Source organism: Pieris napi, chromosome 22, assembly GCF_905475465.1.
Source record: "Pieris napi chromosome 22, ilPieNapi1.2, whole genome shotgun sequence".
Taxonomy (NCBI): Eukaryota; Metazoa; Arthropoda; class Insecta; order Lepidoptera; family Pieridae; genus Pieris; species Pieris napi.
This window is the reverse complement of record NC_062255.1, coordinates 5,157,906-5,179,804: the sequence shown is the minus strand read 5'-3', so window position 1 is coordinate 5,179,804 and position 21,899 is coordinate 5,157,906. Positions and strand designations below refer to the sequence as shown.

Here is a 21,899-nt window from a genome sequence, read left to right as displayed (position 1 = left end):
TGGCACGGGGACTGCCGCGGTAAAGCTATTGAATTTTTTTTTCTACTTATGCAATTATAATTATTTATTTATGCAGTATTTTTTTTCTTTGATATTAATTCAAGTTTTTTCTTTGATAAATTAATTCAATCTACCACTCTACCAGACTAACTCGCCTATATAGTCAGTCTCACTCTATCACACAAGGTTTTTTTCGTTACGGAATTTCTGGATTCGGTCTCCACGCTCGAGGCCCGCGATAGAAGCTATGCAATAGCTTAAAAAGTACAAAATATCACGCCACCGTCGTAGGCTGTTATTGCATTAGAGTCCATCAACCAAAAAACTTCACAGGCCTATTCGAAACCTGCTACTATTTCCCGTATCTCAGGAAGGCTGTGGTAAAGACTCGCTCCAAAATAGGTAATTAGTTTTGCAACCGTATTCGGTACTAATATTAGGTATATATTAGGATGTATGTGATTAGTGTTATACACACTAATTTTAGATTTTACATTAGACAAATTATATATATCAGACAAATGAACACATTTTGAAACGTGGGTCCTGAATCGACAAATGTCAAAAAAAGTCAATGAACCTAACACAATCGTAATACGAGTACATATATTATTAAATATATATATAGAGTACTGGACAAATGTTACAATTTTCCTAGGAATTAGGTAAAGGCGTAGAAAAAAAAATCGTAAATTAAGTGTATGGTTTTTAATGCGATCAGGCTACATAGCCATGTGAATGCTGAGACAATCAAACTTGACACAACACTTGAAAAACTGACACAACAGGAATAAGACGCCTAAATAGAGCTAAACCTTTTGAGTTAATAAATCTAGTGTAGTGAATATAAGTGCAAGTACAGTACCTACCTCGGACACACGAACATAGTGTCATTGAAACATAGATCACTAAGACTGTTAATGAACATTACCTTAGTTTTAACTATTCATTAGTATTATAGAAAATTAAGTCACCATACTTATTAGTCATAATTATTTTATAGGTTAAAAGATTGTTATTCACGCACTTTTTTTGGTGAACTTTATTGTAGAAAAATAATGGGTTAGAAGGACTCATTCACATTGGACATGGTGTAATGGTTGCGGCTCCTTACAAACATTTTGTAAAACAAAAAAAATGGCGATTAAAAAGAGTGGCAGAGTGTTTATTGCCAGTTCTTCTCTCCCGTTCTACGCCCTTGATTTGAGAACTGGCAGTAAATGTAAAATTAGAAGCATTAATATGTATTTCTTTACTGACGAGTCATAAGTGTACATTATGTTACCTATATGATTAAATGATTTTTTACTTTTACTTTTACGTTATACTATATAACTTATAAATTATGTAAGTAGGTAGTACGTAATAATTAATCAGGTGCAAAATATGAGTAATGTTTGTTTAAAGAATTAAGGTGCTGCAGTTATTTCGATCAAAATGAAGGTAAATGTTTTGCTTGGCGAGGTTCACTGCACGTCAGGTGTAGTGGAAACTTTGCAGAATCCGCAATGTTATAATTAGTAGTTTCCTGTTATCTCATGCACACCTTTTAAAGCTCTCCACAGATTACGAAATCGCAATAGTGTATATACAGACCGTAGACTAAACATAAATTCTTAAATAAATATACATAGATGTTTACGAAATAAAGTTAGTATAGTATTAAAAATTAATTAATAAATCGTTTCTAAAACTACTAAATTATTAGTACATTTTTATTCTGTTCATATACAGTATGATTTCGGAACAATTTTTGTGCTGTGGGTTTAGCTGAGGTAAACGTTTCTATATTAAATACTAGATGTGTACGAATGTTAATTCTATCATATCAGACATGGGTCGTAGTAGTTTTTCTATAGCAATATTTAACGCTATTGGGTTGAAATATCTACGATATATATTTTTTAAATGTTGCTGACCCGCGAACGTTGTTTTGCCATGTATATTTCTAGGAAAACATTTTTTTAGTTCAATAAAAATAACTATCTACTATAATAAAAAAATACGGGTTGATCGTAGAGAGTTTTTATGCTGTATCATAACAAATAAAAACAAAAAAAATTGTCTACAATGTAAAAAAAATTTTGGAGTGGACTTACTGAATATGCATAAAAAATTTCATACGAATCGGTCGAGCTGTTTCGGAGGAGTATGGGAACGAACATTGTGATACGAGAATTTTATATATTAGATAATCTATAATGTTTAAAGAACTTTATTTCTCATTACAAAAATTATTTTTTATTTACATGAGAAATTTAATATTAAGTATATACGAACGAGATACACGTCGCCATCAGCTAGCCCAATTTTAGTCTAATGGGCTCATTCTGATGTGTATCTTTAATGCCCTTTTGAACTGATTAATCACGCTAATGTAACGAACCTTTGACGACAACTGATTAAACAATTGCACACCCTCATACCTAATAGATCTCTTTAAATAATTTGTGCGCGGCTTTGGCACGATAATATATATATAATCTATAACTTTGTATTACCTGAGTGTGATGCGAGGCAAGGGCATCAGCATCGTGTAGGGCCAAGTAGTCATGAGGGAAGAGGTCCTGAACGCGCTCGAGGTCTGAGAGACGTGAGGCTCGCCGCCGTGCGCACCCGCCTCCGACCAATCGCTCATACTGGGCAAGACGTTCGATCTGTTGACAAAACATTTAAATCAATATTTGGGTTGTCTATATAAATAATATACGGATATATGTTATTTTGTCCCATTCGGTGTCGAGACTTGGTCCGTGGGGTCCTAGCGCTTAAAGGCTTTCAATAAGGCTTTTTTAAATATAAAAAATGTACAACTAAAAATCGTTTTTCCACAGTTGTTTAATAAATTTATTTAAATCAAATCCATGCAATAACTTATATATATAACAAGACAATATTAATACATATAGTTAGAAGATTTTAATATTTTACTAAATGTTTATTAAAAAATAAGAGACGCTATAATAATTTAGGTTTCGGCCTCAGTATCTGTTTTTTCTAATAAGCAAGAAAGCCTTCTATGCCTAACACACGCTGTCGACTTTGGTTCTAAGCTATGCCTTTGTCCTTACGGGCGAGTGTTAAATGGACACATAACAAGTCCATTACTGCACGCCGTGAATTGAATCTACGACCTCAGGGTGAGTCGCTGAAACCACTAGGCCAACTAAAATTTCATACTTCAACAAATACAATGAGAATTGCATAAGACAAACACAAATTACACATATTATACGTAAGTACTGAAGCAAAATAAGGAACTCTCGTAATGATCAAACAAACATGTATTTACATAGTTGTAAAACGCTGAAAATACTCTAGACGCATCGCCTACAGCGCAAGATGATATATGAAGATGTTTGTTACGCCTGGAGCAAATTGCTTTGAATTATGAAGCGTTTGAATATCGCGTTCAATACTTCATTTACGACGTTATTCATTCATAATTTAATACATAGGATTATGCTTCATTTAACAGCGCTATTGTCGTGTATAGATAATCTAAATTCTAATAGCATACGCACTCCTGAGGGAGGCATCCTCGGCGCACTCTACCGTGGCGACGACAATGCTTCTGTATAATGAACGGACCGTGAGAAGGTATCCATTGTATGTACATTTAATTTACTCACGTACCTACAATGCGTTTTAATTTCAATATTTCCTTGCTTAGCTCATAAAAACGATATTGACTATGTAATAATTCTGGGAATTATAGTATCGTTTAAAATGCAATCAATGGAGAACCTTTTATAATAAAATTCATTCGAATTCGAACATTAACGGGTGCTAAAATATCCATTTAAAACATCATTTACACGTGTGTTAACGTTTTTATAGTGGGACTTTAATTTGTGGTCTCGAATTCGAGGTTTCGATTGACGGCTGACAGGGTACAAAAAACCAAATCTTGGTATTAAGGGTAAAGTGGGCGCTTGACACGAATTTACTGTGGTGTAAGTAATCGTAAATGCACATAACCGCGGTCTGACACTCGTGATACTTATTCGACCAGACATATTGACAACTCCGTTACGCGATCCAATTTGTAACATGATAATGTCGATAAGTCTTTACCATAGGCAATATTTGCCTACTTTTGAAATTACTATCACTTATCACCTACCTACTTAAACGTTGCCTAATTTGGGCAATTACGATAAATATTTGAAAGCAAATAGAACTCTTCAAGCTCAGATAAGACTAATCCTTCAAGTATATGCCGATAAAAGGGGTTTTATAACATTGTTTGCCGGTTAACGGCGCCAGAGAATCCCAAATCTAAGTACCAAGAATTTGGGACATTAAAAATAAGCACGAAAATATTATCTCTTGTCAAGTTACACGGAACTGCACTTTCTAAGTCAAATGTTTACTTCAATGTGGGCACGTTAAGTTTTAAGATAACGCACTGTCCCAAAAGATAGTGATGCGTCGCCCGTGCTTTATGGCTGTGCTTTTTACAAATTATCTTTATCACTTTTTACTGGCCACTCCTAAAGCGTTTACGGTCCAAAATATCCCGTTACTACTTCTAGTATAATGGTGCTTTAAGCCGTGGCTTCGGGCGCGTAACGAAATATGGAAACTTTTTAGAGCGAGCTTTTAATTCCAGCTATACATAACGAGATTTCCAATAGAATCTTTTTATATACCCGGTTTGACGTGAATTTCGCATGTGTACATTCCTAGAATTTCTTACAAACCACTAGATCGGAAATACCTTTACCAGTTCATGTAACATGAAGGCAATAAAATATGTTTGACTAGAACTGCCTTTCACTTTCGTAACACAAGTTTTCGCCCTTCGTCAACAGTCTTTATTTGACATGATCATTAGCGCCGAATTCTACTATGACGTAACGATCTTCTCGGTGTTCTTTCTTTGTTACGTCATTTGTATGACGCCCTGGTTATACATAAAATACGAGTTGTTGATTAAAAAAAAATCGAAACGAAAGTTAAGATATGGAAAACAAGCCTTTAGTAATTAATAATAATTCACTGGTCACACAGCAATATGAAAGCCTTTAATAAGTGCGTCAAAGTAATTTAAAAAAATAGTACTACATTTCTGTTTATTACACAACTGACAGTGATACACGTAATATTTTATCTTTACACAATTTAATAGGTTTATAAAAGACTATCAAATATTACTTAAAAATTAACTCGAACAGGTTATATCATTCAACGCCAAATGATTGAAATAGGGAACTATATAAATTGAATCTCGCATCTATCACATACATTTATCGTTTGACACACGTAGCACATAGTAGTACATACTACGTGTGTCAAAAGAATCTGATCCTACTTGTTTATAAAAAAGGGTGCGTGTACTTATGTACGCGCTTAAGAAGTTATCCTTCTTTGGCATTATTAAAAATAGTTTTTGATTGCATGCAAATAATTAATTACAATTAAATAATCAAAGACTGGAAAAGGATTCATTATAGTCAATAAAGTTAATAAAAATTAAATAAATAAATATTTATTATTATTCTCTTACATTAAGTGTAACATAAATTCTATTATTATTCGAATGTTGTTTTTAAATTATGCACCTTCCGTAGGCAACTTCATTCTGTTAATTTTGTGTCACGGTGCGCGCGCATCGTAAAATTTCACTCTCATCAATTTTTCATAACGCGCCTAAAGAAGTATAACTTCAAAAATCGATCAATAAAACAGGACACATAATTTAAAGCGCCGTTACATTTTTATTTCATGTACAAACAATTTTATTCAGTACAGTGACTGAAATAAAGTCATAAAAGCGATAAGTAGACCACCGAAATTATTGGATTATTTTTAACGGTACCAAATTTATTTCCACGTTCGCAGAAAGGAATAATTAGGGCATGATTCATCAGGAATGTCGGAGATTGTAACACGAATACGGCCTGAAACCAATCTAATACTAGTCCCAAAATGCAACAATAATGCCGAACACAATAATGTAAAGTAATACTTCTTTGAACTCTATAACAATTCATAGTTAAACTCATAAAAAGTATGGTAACGCATAACTTAAAACAGACCACTCTGTTATATGACTGTGGGGATTACATCACAGAAAACACTATAAATATCTATATTGAAATACCATAAAGGTATTCAACAATATCATAAACAAAAGGTCAAGATAAAACAACCGTTAAGTGAGCATTGAAACCTCATTTTTGTGTCAATAAACAAAAACAGAAAACAATGGGACTTATCTGAACAAAAAATTATTTAATCCTTATCGAAGAGACATCTTTTGCCATTGTACTGACGCCAAATAAACTAAGTTGTCGATTCATGGAGTGAAAATCGATTGTAAGTGATATATATAGAAAATAATGACCTTTCACGACTGTGCACGCCCGTATATCATACGAAAGTCAAAAATGAAAGAAAGCATCTTCTTGATCAATATCGTGGAGGGCGCCAAAATCAGCTGAGAAACAAAACACAAAATGGTGGCGCGCTACGTTTGAATGTTGGTCTAACTGCAAACAGAACAACAGACCGCGTATTTGCCATTGGGGCTAAAGTTGATGCTTCTGACTAATTATAATTAAACAAAATCGTTATATTTAACTTATATCCGTTATATTTTAACTTCCTGAAATGTGAAAGCGTTAAGAATAACTTAAAGAGTTTTTTCATGGGTCACTATTATGCCAATTGTTTCTGAGCAAGGAATTGTTAAATTTTAAAGCGTTTTTGATCGAATTTCGACTATTGCCGTCGTTTTGAGTTCCACAATTTCGTACTTAGAGTTATTAAGTTAAGTTATACTTGCGACCCAAAGAGAGTCTTGTTGACTTGTTTTAAAAGTCTAAAAATAAATTTTATAATCAAGCGGGAATTAAGTATGGTGGCGGTTTTACTATGGAGATGTTAAAATACTCTGTTTTAAGCTGGGTAACAGCTGACTTTAATGGTTTAAAATATGAGCTTATAACTGACACAAAATTAGGGGTTGCGACGCTAACAAAAAATTTGGCTTATCTAAGAGTTCCTGAATCTAAATGACACTGATTATTTAACGAGAATGTTAAAATAGAATTTATAAGTGTGGTAAAAAGTAAAGGGCTCATATTGGCTTCAAGCGTGCGATGATTGTTTACATTTGTTTACGCTTCTAATTTTTAACTAAAATATATATATGTAATAACATAACTCGGGACAAGAACGATAAATAATATTTAAAAAATGTACTAAAATCAAAATATTGAGTAATATAAAGCGATTACAACGCTCATAAATCATAAAAGCGGTATCAAGCGTGGAATTTTCAATTGGGATGATGCAGGGACTGAATCGAAATAATTCTGGACGAAGAAGTCATTGACCCTAACCCTTGAGCGACGACGCAATAAAAACAACGAGGCATTTTAAAATTTCAAACATTTCTTTTCGTTGTACTCGGTAATTTTCCGATACATCTCGCGTGTTGTTTATATCAGCAATCCCGTAAAGTAATGGATACATGACTGAGGACATTCTGATAGTTGAAACGTGTTGGTGAAGAATACTGAGATGTCTAAAGCATTATAAGAAATGTAGGTACATTAGTCCGACCTCAAAATAAAAAGATTTACTTTTTATACTGTGTAGTACAGAATAAAAATGCGTATGATAATGCATATTATATATAAATAGGTTCATTAAATTTAAACGTGTTTCCGACTTTAACAGTGTTTTCGACCCAACGAATAATTTTTTCAATCATTGAATTGCTGCGTGGTTTACATTGGTGCAGAAATCATTATTTCTATGTTTAATATTCGTCTAGCATTCGTATATGCTCTATATAATGTATGCCAAATGAGTGTGCGTGTTAATTTTATAACACAGAGCCTCTTTGAGGGCTTGTTATCAATGAAAACGTGCTAACATAGCCTAGATTTGTAGCACAAACTTTACTTTTAGTTTGACGTACGCTGCGTATTGTTTTTTGTTACTACTTACGAGGGCCTGATAGAGCGCACGTTAGCGTATAAATTTTAACTACTAATGCAACGAAGTATATAAATAATAAATATATTGTAAATTACCATCGTTTTAGGTTTACGATAGCCCTGAGGTTACGTGGGGACTCACAACCCTAATGGATCTTTTTCTATGTGCGTGCGTTTCAAACAAAAATTTATTCATGTAGGTAACACAATGTACACCTACGAGTATGAACGTCAAAATAAAGAAATATACATTAAATGCTTCTAATTTTACATTTACTGCCAGTTCTCAAATCAAGGGCGTAGAACGGAAGAGAGGAACTGGCAATAAACTCTCCGCTACTCTTTTTAATCGCCAAGTTTTTGTTTTACACAACGTTTGTAAGGAGCTGCAACCTTTACACCGTGTTGCACATGACATCTAAGTAATTAATAATAATAAATTAAATTAAAAACAAAGATTTGTCCTCTATCAGCAGGAGGCATGGTGAAATAGGAGCATGCACTTACATTCTCGTGGGGCTGTTTGCTTGTACCGTGTAGACAGAACGAAACAGACGTGTTATGCCTAAAAATTACGAATTCTGTGGTGTGGTGATCAGGTTTCTCTCACGGTCCATTACTCCAGATAGTAGCAGGTAACGCTAATTTGACAAAAACTGCATTTTAAATAAACATTGCCACAGCAGAACTGCTTAGACTTATATGATGAGGTAACATACATCTGAAAGCTTATAAGCAGTGAGGCAACACTCAAATGGCAAAAGAACCATGATTAGCTTTAAATTTCTGAGTGACGTCTCATATTATGTAACAGTTAACAATGGCCGTCAATCATTGGAGACGATTTTAAATAAGCCTATTGGAGAAAGTGCAGGGCGGGGTGGCATGAACTCATTGTTGTTATTGAGGCGAGTTCAGGGCCTGAGTCTAGTAATAACTATTAAATATTTTTTTAATCAAACACTTGCCAATTGTATACTTTTACTTTTTTATTTTATATATTTGACAGCCTAGGCTTTTGGGTAAAAGCGACAAATAACCACGGAGTCAAATGGATTCAGAATGTGATTAAACAATCATACTTCATTTGTTTGCATTTCGGCAGCCGATGGAAGTAATCAAGTTTTGTTGCACAGTATCCTTCCTGTGTCACCATCATAATTAATATGTATGATATATACCTATAAAATGCACAAAATTAGCGCTGTCACATAGCTTGCCTTTCCACAGCACTAAAGCCACATTAACACTGCGCACTATATCTTTATATTTAGTTTTAGCCTTCCCTATTAATATTTTGGGTGCAAGTTTCTTTTCTTTCTAATGATATCCAAATAACGCTAATCCAAATAATCGACTGACAGCATCATGCAACATTGACTATTGCAAATATACCAGGTCAGTCATATTTAAAATACCTACTCAATACTGCAATAACGCCATTTACTAAGCCGTACAGACATGAATAAGCCTTAATTAATGAATTATCAGCCTTTGTTAAAAATGTCTATAAATTGCGTAACGATCTTTCGACATAAGTCCATGTTACTGCTACTTTTCTATATATTTCGATTGAACTTCCAACGATAAAGAGTCAGTGAGGTCGATAATTTAAAAATCGTTTAAAATGTAAGCGGATTTGTGTCACAATGTAATTTACTTTGATACCCAGATTAAGTCAATACAGGCCGAATAAAATTGTATAGTGATTTTCACATGTAATATTTTACTGATTTTTAAAATATAAATACCGAATTATAAATTCGTCAAAATTTTGTCCGTTCTGTACATAAAGTATTCCAAATTTAAATTATGCATTGTATAGATTGACGACATTGTGATGGAACGAAGGCTAGCAACGAAAAATAATACAAAAACTTGAAATTCCTTGTAAAACGTTCAACGGTGGGCTAAACTAAACTTTTATGAAACAAGTACTTTTTTTACTTTTAATTCGTTCTAACATATATATTGTTATTATGGGTAGATGATAAGACTAATAGTAACTATACTAATATTATAAAGAGGAAAGATTTGTATGTATGTTTGTAATGAATTGCTCAAAAAGTACTGGTCCTATTTTAAAAACTCTTTCACCATTTGAATGTTACATTATCACTGATTAATATAGGTTATTTTAATTGCAAGAAAAAAATAAGAAACCCTACTAAAACTACAATAATGTTACCCAAGGTGTAAAAAATGCCTATGAAATATCGTTCATGGCATTCGCTGCGAAAACTATTGATGATAGAACAAAATAATGTTCCACAATATTAAAGAACATATCAATATCTACATTTTTTTTTTAAATAAATGTCCACCCGTGCGAAGCCGGGACGGGCCGCTAGTACAAAATATTCTAACATGTTATGTTACTTCAGACAGAAGTTCTAAGTTAAGAAAAAGACTCGTTATACATTAGTTAAGTAATAAATCAGGTTTTGACTTCCTGAAATCCTTCCACGTCTAGCTCTTTTCCATTCCTTATTTGGATTTTAAAATCTGTCGTTACAATTTATGCGGTAATTCACCCGTGCACTGTTTTCACTTTACGCAATCATATTTTTCCATTGATTGACTTCGTATTGCAGTCGGCTTACTTTAACGAGATAAGGACTTTATAAGTACTACTTAAGATTAGTGAATGGCGTTATTAGTATATAATGAAACATCATGTTATGACTACGTAAAAAAACAGGCGTCGATTCAAATTCAAATTCAAATTCAAAAATCATTTGTTCACGTAGGTAACACAATGTACACTTGTGATGCGTCATTAAAGAAATACATATTAATGCTTCTAATTTTACATTTACTGCCAGTTCTCAAATCAAGGGCGTAGAACGGAAGAGAAGAACTGGCAATAAACTCTCCGCCACTCTTTTTAATAGCCATGGTTTTTTTTTTTACACAAATTATAAATACGAATTGAGACAATCTACTACTTGCTAGAATTTAATGTGTTTATGAATGTCGAAACTAGATGGCGTTGACTGTTCATTGCAACTCGCTATGTAGCTTTTTTGTATGTAGTGTAAAATCCTTATAAACTTAATAGCCCTGTATACATACATATATTACGTATATGTTGTCAGAAAGGGCAAATGGTACATTTTTTTATAATTAATATAACCACACTTATTATATTCGAACAATTATAATGCTTCTGTGATGAAGAAAAATTTATAAGGAACATATTGTTTGTAAAATAGTAAAACTAAGGAGTGAAATAAAAAAATATTTAAATAATAAGTTTTAATAGGCAAGAGGTAATAAAGCTGTCATCATATTCAGAATACGAAGCCTAGCATAATAAGCACAATTCAATAGAAATTACATAATTATATATTGTATTGCACCTAAATACCATACATTAGCCAAAAAGAAGGTCACATTTGACATCCCTGACAATGTAATTGGTCACGAGTGTCTTCAAATGTTAATCGCCAATAAATGAAAGTGCCAATCACAAACCAATATTTATTAATATCCTATAAGTTATGATCGCCTGGTACATTTGCCGATAAAATTTTAAGGTTTAAATTATTTATGTGTGACTTATAAACAAAGTAAGTTTTAACTATGGAGTTTCGATTAAGATTCATTGACTTTTATTTTTACATACACATAATGTGGCAGATGCGTCGTTGAGCTTTTAAAAAACAATTAAATGAATCAGACACGGAAATGCCATACGTTTTAGGCGCGGAGAAAGATTTCGAATAGAGTTACTACTGTCCCACTTTTCTAAGTTATGTAAGATGTTATCGACTGTTTTACTAAAACATCGGTTTTGTATAGGAAGTAGATTCTGCGTTTTTAAAAACCGTATCTAGGGAATATTGATTAACCAGTTAACCCACATTGTTTAACGTTACATATACATAAATTTGTTTAATATCACTTTGATTCGTGAATAACGCTTTTTCACAATAATACCAGTATTTTTTGTTCATTACCATTTTCAGCCTAAATTAGGAATTATTTTTCACTTTTTAGTTTGATGTGCTTTAAAAGGGTGTTTTTTAGTTTTTTTTAACTATTATTTATTTAATATTTTAGAGTTAAATTTTTTTTATTTTTTTTTTCGGATTATTGCATTGTCATCGATCTTTGACAGGTGCGCAAAATTTGAATAAAATCTGTCCGTTTAATGTGGGTCAAAATCGAGTCCGAAGGAGTCGGTTACATACATACATGGTGAGGCTAATATAAAGCGTGTAAAAATGATTTGATTTTGTTTTTGAAGAGAAAATAATCATTCTTTTAACTTTTTAACTCGTCTAAGCATCAGACTTATAAATGAGACCGTAACGAAAGGTTCAGGGCTATTTTTTGTATCTAGGCATCACCCACGTCAAACTAAAACTATATAAAGTAGGCCATAAAATCGTTAATTTACTACGCTTGATATAACGTTGATTTTCTAATAACAGTTTTGTTTACAGTCATTAGCGGTAATATAAGTGGGGTATAATTGTAGACATAAAACATGTCCACAATCGAATTTAACTCAATTTTCATTTATCGATTTATATGACCCATTTTTTATGGGACAGAGGGCAAACTAGCAGGCACTTTGAATAAATTGATAGCCGCTGCCCATGGCCACTTGCGTCGCCGGGGGCTAGCGGGCGTGTTTCCGACCTTTGAATGAAGGGTTAAATAGCCAGGGAATGGTTAGTCGAAAGGATTATTTAAACATTAACGCAACAAAAAAAAATCGAACCTGAAATTGCCGCACTTAGGTACGTACCTAAAAAAAAACTCGTTAAATATTACATGAATATAGGTTTTTATGTGAATCTTTGTTTTAGCTGTATCGAGAACATTCTAAAGATTATCAATGAAACATAAAGTACGTTTGTTCCATATTTAATCAAATGGTATTTAGTAGGAAATACATACTAAGAAAAACCTTGAAAGTATGCAAAACATGTTAATTACATTAATTTTTTGTTCTCCTTTCAAATGGTCACGTTTCTTGTATACAATTGTGCCTTCTGTCTTTTGTCATGTGCTCACGTGCGAAGACAAATGAATCGCTGTGGAGGGTAAAACTGGTACATGGACTAATGACTATAAAACGTGTTGAGAAACAAATCAATCAAGTGTTTTTTGTACTGAGATCGGCTGTAATGTTTTTTTGCTATATTTGAATAGTCGGCATAGAATATACCATAAGATTTGTCAAACCCTATAACAAAAGGTGCCTAAAACTTTTTTTTTCCTATTTTTTTTCGTTATAAACAGATAATTATATTTCTTAATAGGCCGCCGTCGCCGTCGAGTTTTGGGGCTATGTCATGTCCATCTCGATTATCGCTTGAAACTTACGAGCGAGTGTTAAATGCCGTGATTCAAACGTACAACTCAGCGTTGAAAGGCGCACGAACATTTCCTTATTAATAGATAAATAACATTGTGCAAATTAAAATATAATGTTGAATCGTTTTGTACGCTCAAGCAATTGACCAAATTGTTTCCTTTAAAATTTTAAATTAAGAAACATTCTTCTAAGTATCACGTGTCAGTTGTCAGTTGTCACACCGTCACAGGTGACCGACTACTGAATATGTCATATTAAATTATAGCAAAACAGCGGGAAAAAATTGACAGCTGCGTTTCATTATGGTTTTCTTGCTACAGATAATATATAACATTACCTAATTATTGCAAATACCACATGTGTAGACTTTTTGTGAGAGCAGGTGTAGCTGTTATTATTGTTCTAGTTAGCTTATTATATCCAAACGCACAATTAAAATTCCACGCTTTTGTCAGGTAAATATAAAATGCCCGGAAAAATTGTGTTCCGGGTATTTGTGTATAAACTTTTTATCGACTGTTTCTAACCACAGATTACTAATACTATTCCGGGATGGGCTTTCACGTCACACCATCATTTCTTCATCTGTGGGAATGGAGATTCTCTATTAGGGCCGAGGCAAATTTCCGCGTAATAAACAATAGTATGTTTTGTAATGTACTATTACTTTACACATGATGCAAACGTTTTGCAGTTTACTACCGTTCAAGTTATTGTTCATACAAGGTTGCGTTTGTGTTATATTTACAGGTTGTGATATTAAGATGATTAATTTGGGTGTCGACAAAAATAAACTACGTTATTCTCTTTAAAATTGATGCGAAATGATGTGATCACAGATTTAGAGAGAATCGTATTTTACTATGACAATAAAACAGTTTTTTTTAATTAATCAAAATTCATGTACTTAAGGTACTTTTTGAATTCATACTTATTAATAATCTATTGTATGTTTAAAGTTCTTTTGACATTCCACGTTATTTTTAATTTGCAGCGACTTTAATATCATTCCAACAAGTTTTTCTTAAGAGCGAAATCTACATACTTAAGAATGATCTTTGTTGACTCATCAAGGTGACGTTTTTCGTCGTATAATTTTAATCTGTATTATGACTAACTTCCTATATTGAAGACACACAGTATCTTTAGTTTTTTTTTAATACTCTATGTAATTCATAAATGTGAAATATAATTATAATTTAACCAAGTATAATTTAACAAATATAACCTAACTTAACAATAAACTTGGCCCCGGCAGAATGCGAAAGCTACCCCCCGAGAACATCTTTATGCGGTAGGGTGAGATGCACCCGAGGAGTGTTTTAGCGGGTATTGCTGACCCGGCCCTCTGAGTAGCAGAGAGGATCTCTGGTGTGAGTTACGGAGAATGTGCAATAAGCCTTACCTCCACGTTTATAAAAACACATTGCCTAGCCTTCTTATAAACATACTTTTATGAGTAATCTTGATATTAATTAATTATTATATTGCGTGTTTTAAGGCGCTTTTTGTCGCGCACCACCACTATGTGAAACCAGCTCCCCATTGCCGTATTTCCAAACCAATTCGACTTAAGATCCTTTAATAAAAGAGCGTACCAATTCTTAAAAGGCAACGCACTTGCGAGCCCTTTGGCAATGGTGTCTATACAATAAATAATATATTGACCCTATTCTAATTTCACTATAAAATAATAAAAACTTTAACTTGATACGAATATCTACTCTAATATCTACGAAACCTTTGATTAGAGAAATTCATTTCAAAGAGGCGGCATTAAACGCAATTAACGACAATTATACTTCGATTTATTTTTATGTATGATCAATTATTCAATCTGTAATAAAATACTTAGATTTTAAGGTTTATTATTGCCAATTTCAAAATCAAAAGGAATTTAGCTGTTATATGGAATTAAATGGGAGTAAAATTTTTAATATAAGTTATTGTTATAATATTTTTTCGTTACGTTACCATTTGAGAAATAAAAATATAAAAAGATGGTACATGGTTATCTAAACACTAAAACATAACAGACCACCATATTATCACGTAATAGACTAACTCTCGTTGTTATAACCCAAACAAGTTTACCAACGAAATAGAATTAGGTTACGAATAAATCTAGTTTCGTGATTAAAAATTACGATATAATTACGAAAGTGAATCCAATCAGTCGAATCTTCGTTAGTAATTGCATCACAACACGAGCACCGAGCAGGAATACTTAAAATAAAAATCGATTTTGATCATCGACTATTCCAAAATACTTCGTATACATTGAACTAGATAGATATAGATATACCTCCTTGAAGTTGATTAAGAATAGTCTTATTTAACCAGATAGAAAAAAAACGCTTTAATTGGCCTCAAATATCTGTATTCTTGATATTCTGTTTAAAAGCAAAAAAGTATGGATTTCTGTAAATATTTGCGTCCCATTAAATTTACAACAAAATCAATATTAATCAAAAGCAAGTGAATTTACTAAACAACTTCTTATAGTTATATTTTATACGAAATTATTTCATTAAATCTTTATATTTAAATAACAAGAATGTTTTAATATGTATCAAAAATAGCCATTTTAATACACAACTACTGTTAAGGCGAGATAGTGATAAAACGCAATTCAAAACTTCCTGTTTTCCACAGGGCTAAGCTGCTATTATGTAATTATACCCACAGGTAATAATGAGAAAGATGTTCTTTGAACCATGTTTTTGTTTATAAAAAACAAAAGAACGTTTATCTTCATAGAGTACCTTTAGTTCAACAAAAACATATCCATAGATTATAGTTAGTAGACTAAAATTAACAAGATGGCGCATTTGTTGAAAAGAATGACTTCTTTCTTACACAATATGCATGTAAAGATTTTATTATTTTTATAATAAAATCTTTACATCCATATTGATTAGGTTAATCAAATTATTTTTGTATAAACAATATGGCAATGTTTGTCTATGGTTAGGTATGAGACCTACTTTTCTGTGATTCAGATAGTGGACACACTCAAACTTACTCGAGTCTTGGTAATTTAAAAGACTGTGTGCGATTGATGAATTTTTAAATGTAGAATTTGTATTCGATATTCAAAATTAAACCAAAAACTTTAACGAACGAAAGCTTTGAGATTTAATTTCATATTAAACATACCACACTCATATTACTGACTTCCAAGATACCAAAGCGTTATATGGTAAGCGTGTCACGTAACATACATAGAATGGTTGTACGCTGAGATCATGAGATGGTAATTGTTTCGTATCGAGTGACAATCGCAAAACAACCTACTTATCTTTAACCACCTAAGAATAATTCCTAAGAAAAAGAGAAGAGAGATTTCGTAAAAACAAGTTGACTTTTTTTTTTTTAAAGACAATTCACACCAATTGACCTAGTCCCATGCTAAGCTGGTGAATCTTGTGTTATGGGTACTAGGCAACGGATATACATTATACATACATATTATATATAGATAGATAGATATATAAATACATATTTAAACACCCAAGACCTAAGCACAACACCAAATGCTCATCACATGGATGTTCGTCTCAGCCGGGGATCGAACCCGGGACCCATGGATTCGCAGTCAGGGGTACTAACCACTAGACCAATGACTCGTCTTATTAACAAAATAACTGCACCACAGAGATGTTAAAACAATATCATAACTTTGCCGCTTAAATTGGACACATTATTTTGTATTAAAAAAATAGTATTAAATGTATGTATTTTATACTAGTGAATCATTTCAATGTAATCTCTGTAACTTGTGAAAGCTTCAAGTAATTTTGTTTCATCGGGAATAGAGCCTTCAGGTTGTACGCGTTAACTACGAAACTATTTTAGACTGTTGTAATATCGACGAAAGAAATATGCTTAATAACTGACTCAATTTGTCGTTCCAGTTTTAAGATTTCATAAACATTTACCGGTTATTTACAAATTCAGAGAGCAATGTTGGCATAGTGGCTTCAACGTGTGACTTTCATCCATGAGGTCGTAGGTTCGATCCCCGGCTGAGCACCAAATTATTTTCTTTCTATGTATATTAACATTCGCTCGAGCGGTGAAGGAATACATCGTGAGGAAACCGGCCCAAAAAGTCGACGGCGTATGTCAGGCACAGGAGGCTGAGACCTTGCCTATTAGATTGACAAATGATCATGAAACAGATATAGACATCTAAGACCAGCATCTGATAAGGTTGCGCCTTGCATTTTTTTTTTATTAACAAATCACTAGTTAGATGTTAAAACATATTATTATAATCACATTAAAGCACCAAATACTAGATCAAAACACGTTTAATAGACGTCATTCTTCTTAAAAAAACATTAAAAAATACATATTGTAAACCTTCTTTGGTTTAAGTATGTTAAAATAAAACCATAATTATGTCCTTAATCATTCATTCACAAAAATGGTCGTTGTATAATTCAAAAAAATTCATAGCGAAGGCATATATGCGTGCATCTAGCAATTTATTCTTGGAATTTAGCCTCGTTACTTACTAATTTGAAAACAAAAACTATTTATAATTCGAGTAGCGGGTACCGAGTTATGCTTGTCAACTTTTTACAAGGACTGGCAACCTTTTAAACAAGTACCCACATTATATCCATACAAATGTAGTCGTTTAACGTTCTTTACGATTATAAGCTTGATTAATTCTATTGAATTTTGAAATTACATTCCAAAGGTGTCTAGTATATAGTTCATGCAAATTAAAAAATAATTATATGACAGTAAATATCACTAGGTTAAAATTATTTAAGATTTATTAACGTTAATAATAATTACGCATATTAATTATTATATACACCAGGAAGTATATTAATTCTAATCACCATTTGTTTATATTATGACAATAATAAATTTTATTTCATAGCTAAGGAACAATATCTTAATAGTAAAAAAACTTACATGCATTTCCTCGAGAACAGTTTTAAACAGCAATTACGTAAAACACTAGCACATCATAAGTCTTGGGTCCCAACCCTAGGCACTGGGCACAGTAACACGCGCACGCTATGAGAGGTGTCGACTGACTGAACGCGGGCCCTAGCCTTGCCCGGCTGCCTTGCGGCGCAATAGGTGCATAGATGCGCATACGCAACTACCTAGTTATAGCGCTAATTGTGATGTAGTCCTATAATAGCGAGATCCTTTAGGTTTTTAATGTTATTTTTGTTACAGAACTACAAATGTTTCGGGGGGTTTTCGTTTTGTATGTTTTATGCAAAATGCATTAGTTTTATCGATAAAGTGAGTTCCTAAATTTAACCTAATTTTTATGTAGGAATTGCGTAACTATGTACTTTAATACACTATTTTTTTATCGAGATGAAATACATAAGACAGAAAAACATCCTACATATTATTTTTACTACAGATTTAAGGAAACGAGACATAGTGCGAACTCGACTATGACGACTCCCGTCAAAATTGACGTTTGAGTGTCAGATTTAAGTTTCGATGCTGTATCTCTCCCTCTCCCTCTCGTATACGATGTACACTTAGCGCTCCATCTTCGGAACTATTACCACAGAAGTCTATTTATGTGTATATGACAGATGGACTACTATGCCATCAGCTGCTGAATCGCATCTGGAATAATTGTAACTGGTTTCTGTTTTTTTCGGGGTCTATTAGATCGACAGGTGCTTAGACAAGATGCCACAGGTTATTATTACTTCAAGATGTTCAAACTGGATACATATGGAAACAATATCACGAAGAATAAGAAGATTAAAATACAATTGGCATTATTAACGGCCGTAATTGTCATACGACAAAAAAATTGGTAACCCTGGTACCACTACACGTTTTATAAAACCGAATAAGTATTTTGTCTGGATTATTTCATAGTGCGAAGGTACTAATAGTTTTTACTTTGAATGTTAATATTAAGTCATAATGGATCTGTTTAAGATTTAAGAGATTAAAACCTTTAAGCAAAAAAATCATTTAGCCAAATGAATCTAACAAAGCATCGTGACGATAGTGTTAGCCGGCGCGTGCGCTCATACTAAGCGGAGTTTACATACGTAGATAACGATACTTGAAGAGATAACTATACTTTTATGAGTTTTAACTTTTACTATGAAATCTTTTTATACAATTATCACAATACATCTGTATAAATAATGTTTGTCACGTTCTTTTGACACAAGAGGTATATATATAAGATATTTTCTTTCGCACGTTAAACTGAAGTTATATAAAATTTGACTACTGAACTATGTAGTATATTCACTAGCTCAGCGCTTCGCTTTGGATACAAAGAATTTTATACTATTAAAAGATACGGACAAAGTACGTTGATATCCACAAATGAAAATATCAGTATGGCACAGTGTATACAGACTTTAATTACATAAAATGATACGCAATCCGTAATCACGACGGATACGAGCAAAAAAGCTCACGCACGAAGCTTACAACACAGTTGACCAATGATTTAATTGGTATCGATTACGAAAATTATATCACAGGTAACTTATTCATATTCAAAAATATTATGGTATGAATTAACGAAGTGTACCGGTATTTTTTTCGGGGAAAGGGATACATTTCTTTAATAAAATCCCAGAGGCTCTTTTATCTCTGCCTTTTAATAAATTTAAGAAATGTATAAAATAAAAGCTTTGTAAAAAGGCTTATAAAGTTAACGATTATCTAGTTGATAAAAGGGCCTGGGACTAGTGCGATATTTGTTTTAAAATAGTGTTGTTTGATGATTTGCTATTTTAAAAGAGTACCGAGAGTTTTTACGCCAGCTTTCTCTCGGCCTACACCCTCTGTCTTCTTTGCCGATGAGTAGGGATGTCTACCGATTCAAATTTAATGACGTGGAATCGTGACCTGTATCTTATATTCCATAATTATCATATATATTTTTTTGTAATATTTTTAAATAATCATCTTTCTATTTCTATTAATTCCTTAGATATTATTCAGTCTTATGTGAAACTAAAGCGACTTTGCGAAAGGTATTATTTAAGGTATATCGCTAATCTATTAATTATTATTTTTACCAAAGTGTATCAAACAATATAGAATCACAATTTGACTTAAATAGACGAATGCGTACTCCAACTAAAACTTTGTAATCAAACTGAATTTGTATATATGTTGCTACATATACTGGAACAGCATAATATGTAGCAACAGCAGCAGCAGCAGAAAAAAAGCTTTTTCGAAATTTAAATTACCTCAATCACATAATAAGTGTGAACATGAAATAAATATTGAATTTATATTCGCTCACCGCTAATTAAATCAAATCTACCGAATCCATTTGCATAATTTGGTGTCCATGATTCGAGGTGCTGTGTCGAAACTTCCGACACCTTTCGACATCTAAGTCGATCTTATTTGACAACCATGTCAGTTGAATAACATTTATGTAATCTTATAAATATTTATTAATCCCATATTGTCATTTGATATATGAGACCATTGACACTGAAATGGTTTCATAAGAGTATATATGAAAACACAATTAATATCAACGTTTGTTTAATTTATGGCAACTTTTCTATGTATTTGTCATATAGACATGTCGAGATAAACACAGAACTTCCATACATTTTGGTATATTAGTTTTACTCCTGCACTGTTCAAGATTTTCATAAAAAAGGTTTGTTATTTGTAATACCATTCGTACTAAAGGTATCTTATCTTTAAGGTAAATTGTCAGTGATAAATGTCATTGCAATGACAGCTGTCAGTGTTGCAAACCTATTTCGGCGATTTTATTTATCATGAATTTTGGAACGCAATTTATTTGAAATAATTATGAAAACGCATTCCATGTGTAATACTTAACAAATAAAATACATTGTCTAATTGCGCGTAAGATGAGAAAATTTCGTATTAATACGAATGCAAGTAACCTAGTTTCGTGGCCATGACAGCATCAGATTGAATTATAACCAGTTATATCATTGGTCTGATGTGATTTAATTAAAGCCATGCTCAAATGTAATTGCTTTTTTTGGAGTAATAAATGCAGCATTCACTATTTTATAAATCTTAGGAATGCTTTAATAATCGATTCGTAATGGTTTCAAAATAATCCTTTTATAATAATTAATGCGAAAGTTCGCTTTCATAAATCACCAATTCAGTTATTATTAATTAAGGGTTCAAAATAGTTATGGACGGCAGGCAATAATTATCTATGTCTATTTAGATTAGAGAGTGTTGAGGCAGAGCTAGAGCACTGTTGGCCTAGTAGCTTGCGACTACCTGAGGTCAAAAGTTCGATCCCCGGCTGTGCACCAATGGACTTTCTATATACGCATTTAACATTCCCTCGAACGGTGAAGGAATACATCGTGAGGAAACCGGCTTGCCTTAAACTCAAAAAGTCGACGGCGTTCACCTACTTATTATTATGCCTATTAGATTGACAAATGATAAGATACAGAAATCTGAGGATTAGACCTACAAAGGTTGTAGCGCCATTGATTTTTAATTTTTATATATTTGTTCTATAACTTTTTCCCGAATACATTTCCACATGAATAAAGTAATAACCGTTTAAATGCCATACTAAGTGTTTACCTTAAATGTTCGTAGAGAAACATTAAATT

At 32.6% G+C, this 21,899-nt stretch overlaps 1 protein-coding gene across 1 annotated transcript in view; it reads right to left on the bottom strand.

The window, feature by feature from the left end:
- LOC125060685 overlaps positions 1-21,899 on the bottom strand; it is a 142,136-nt gene that overhangs the window by 8,217 nt on the left and 112,020 nt on the right. The window contains exon 4 of the mRNA XM_047665680.1: positions 2,502-2,657. Coding sequence (XP_047521636.1) covers positions 2,502-2,657 — 156 coding nt within the window. The remainder of the gene's footprint in view (positions 1-2,501; positions 2,658-21,899) is intronic.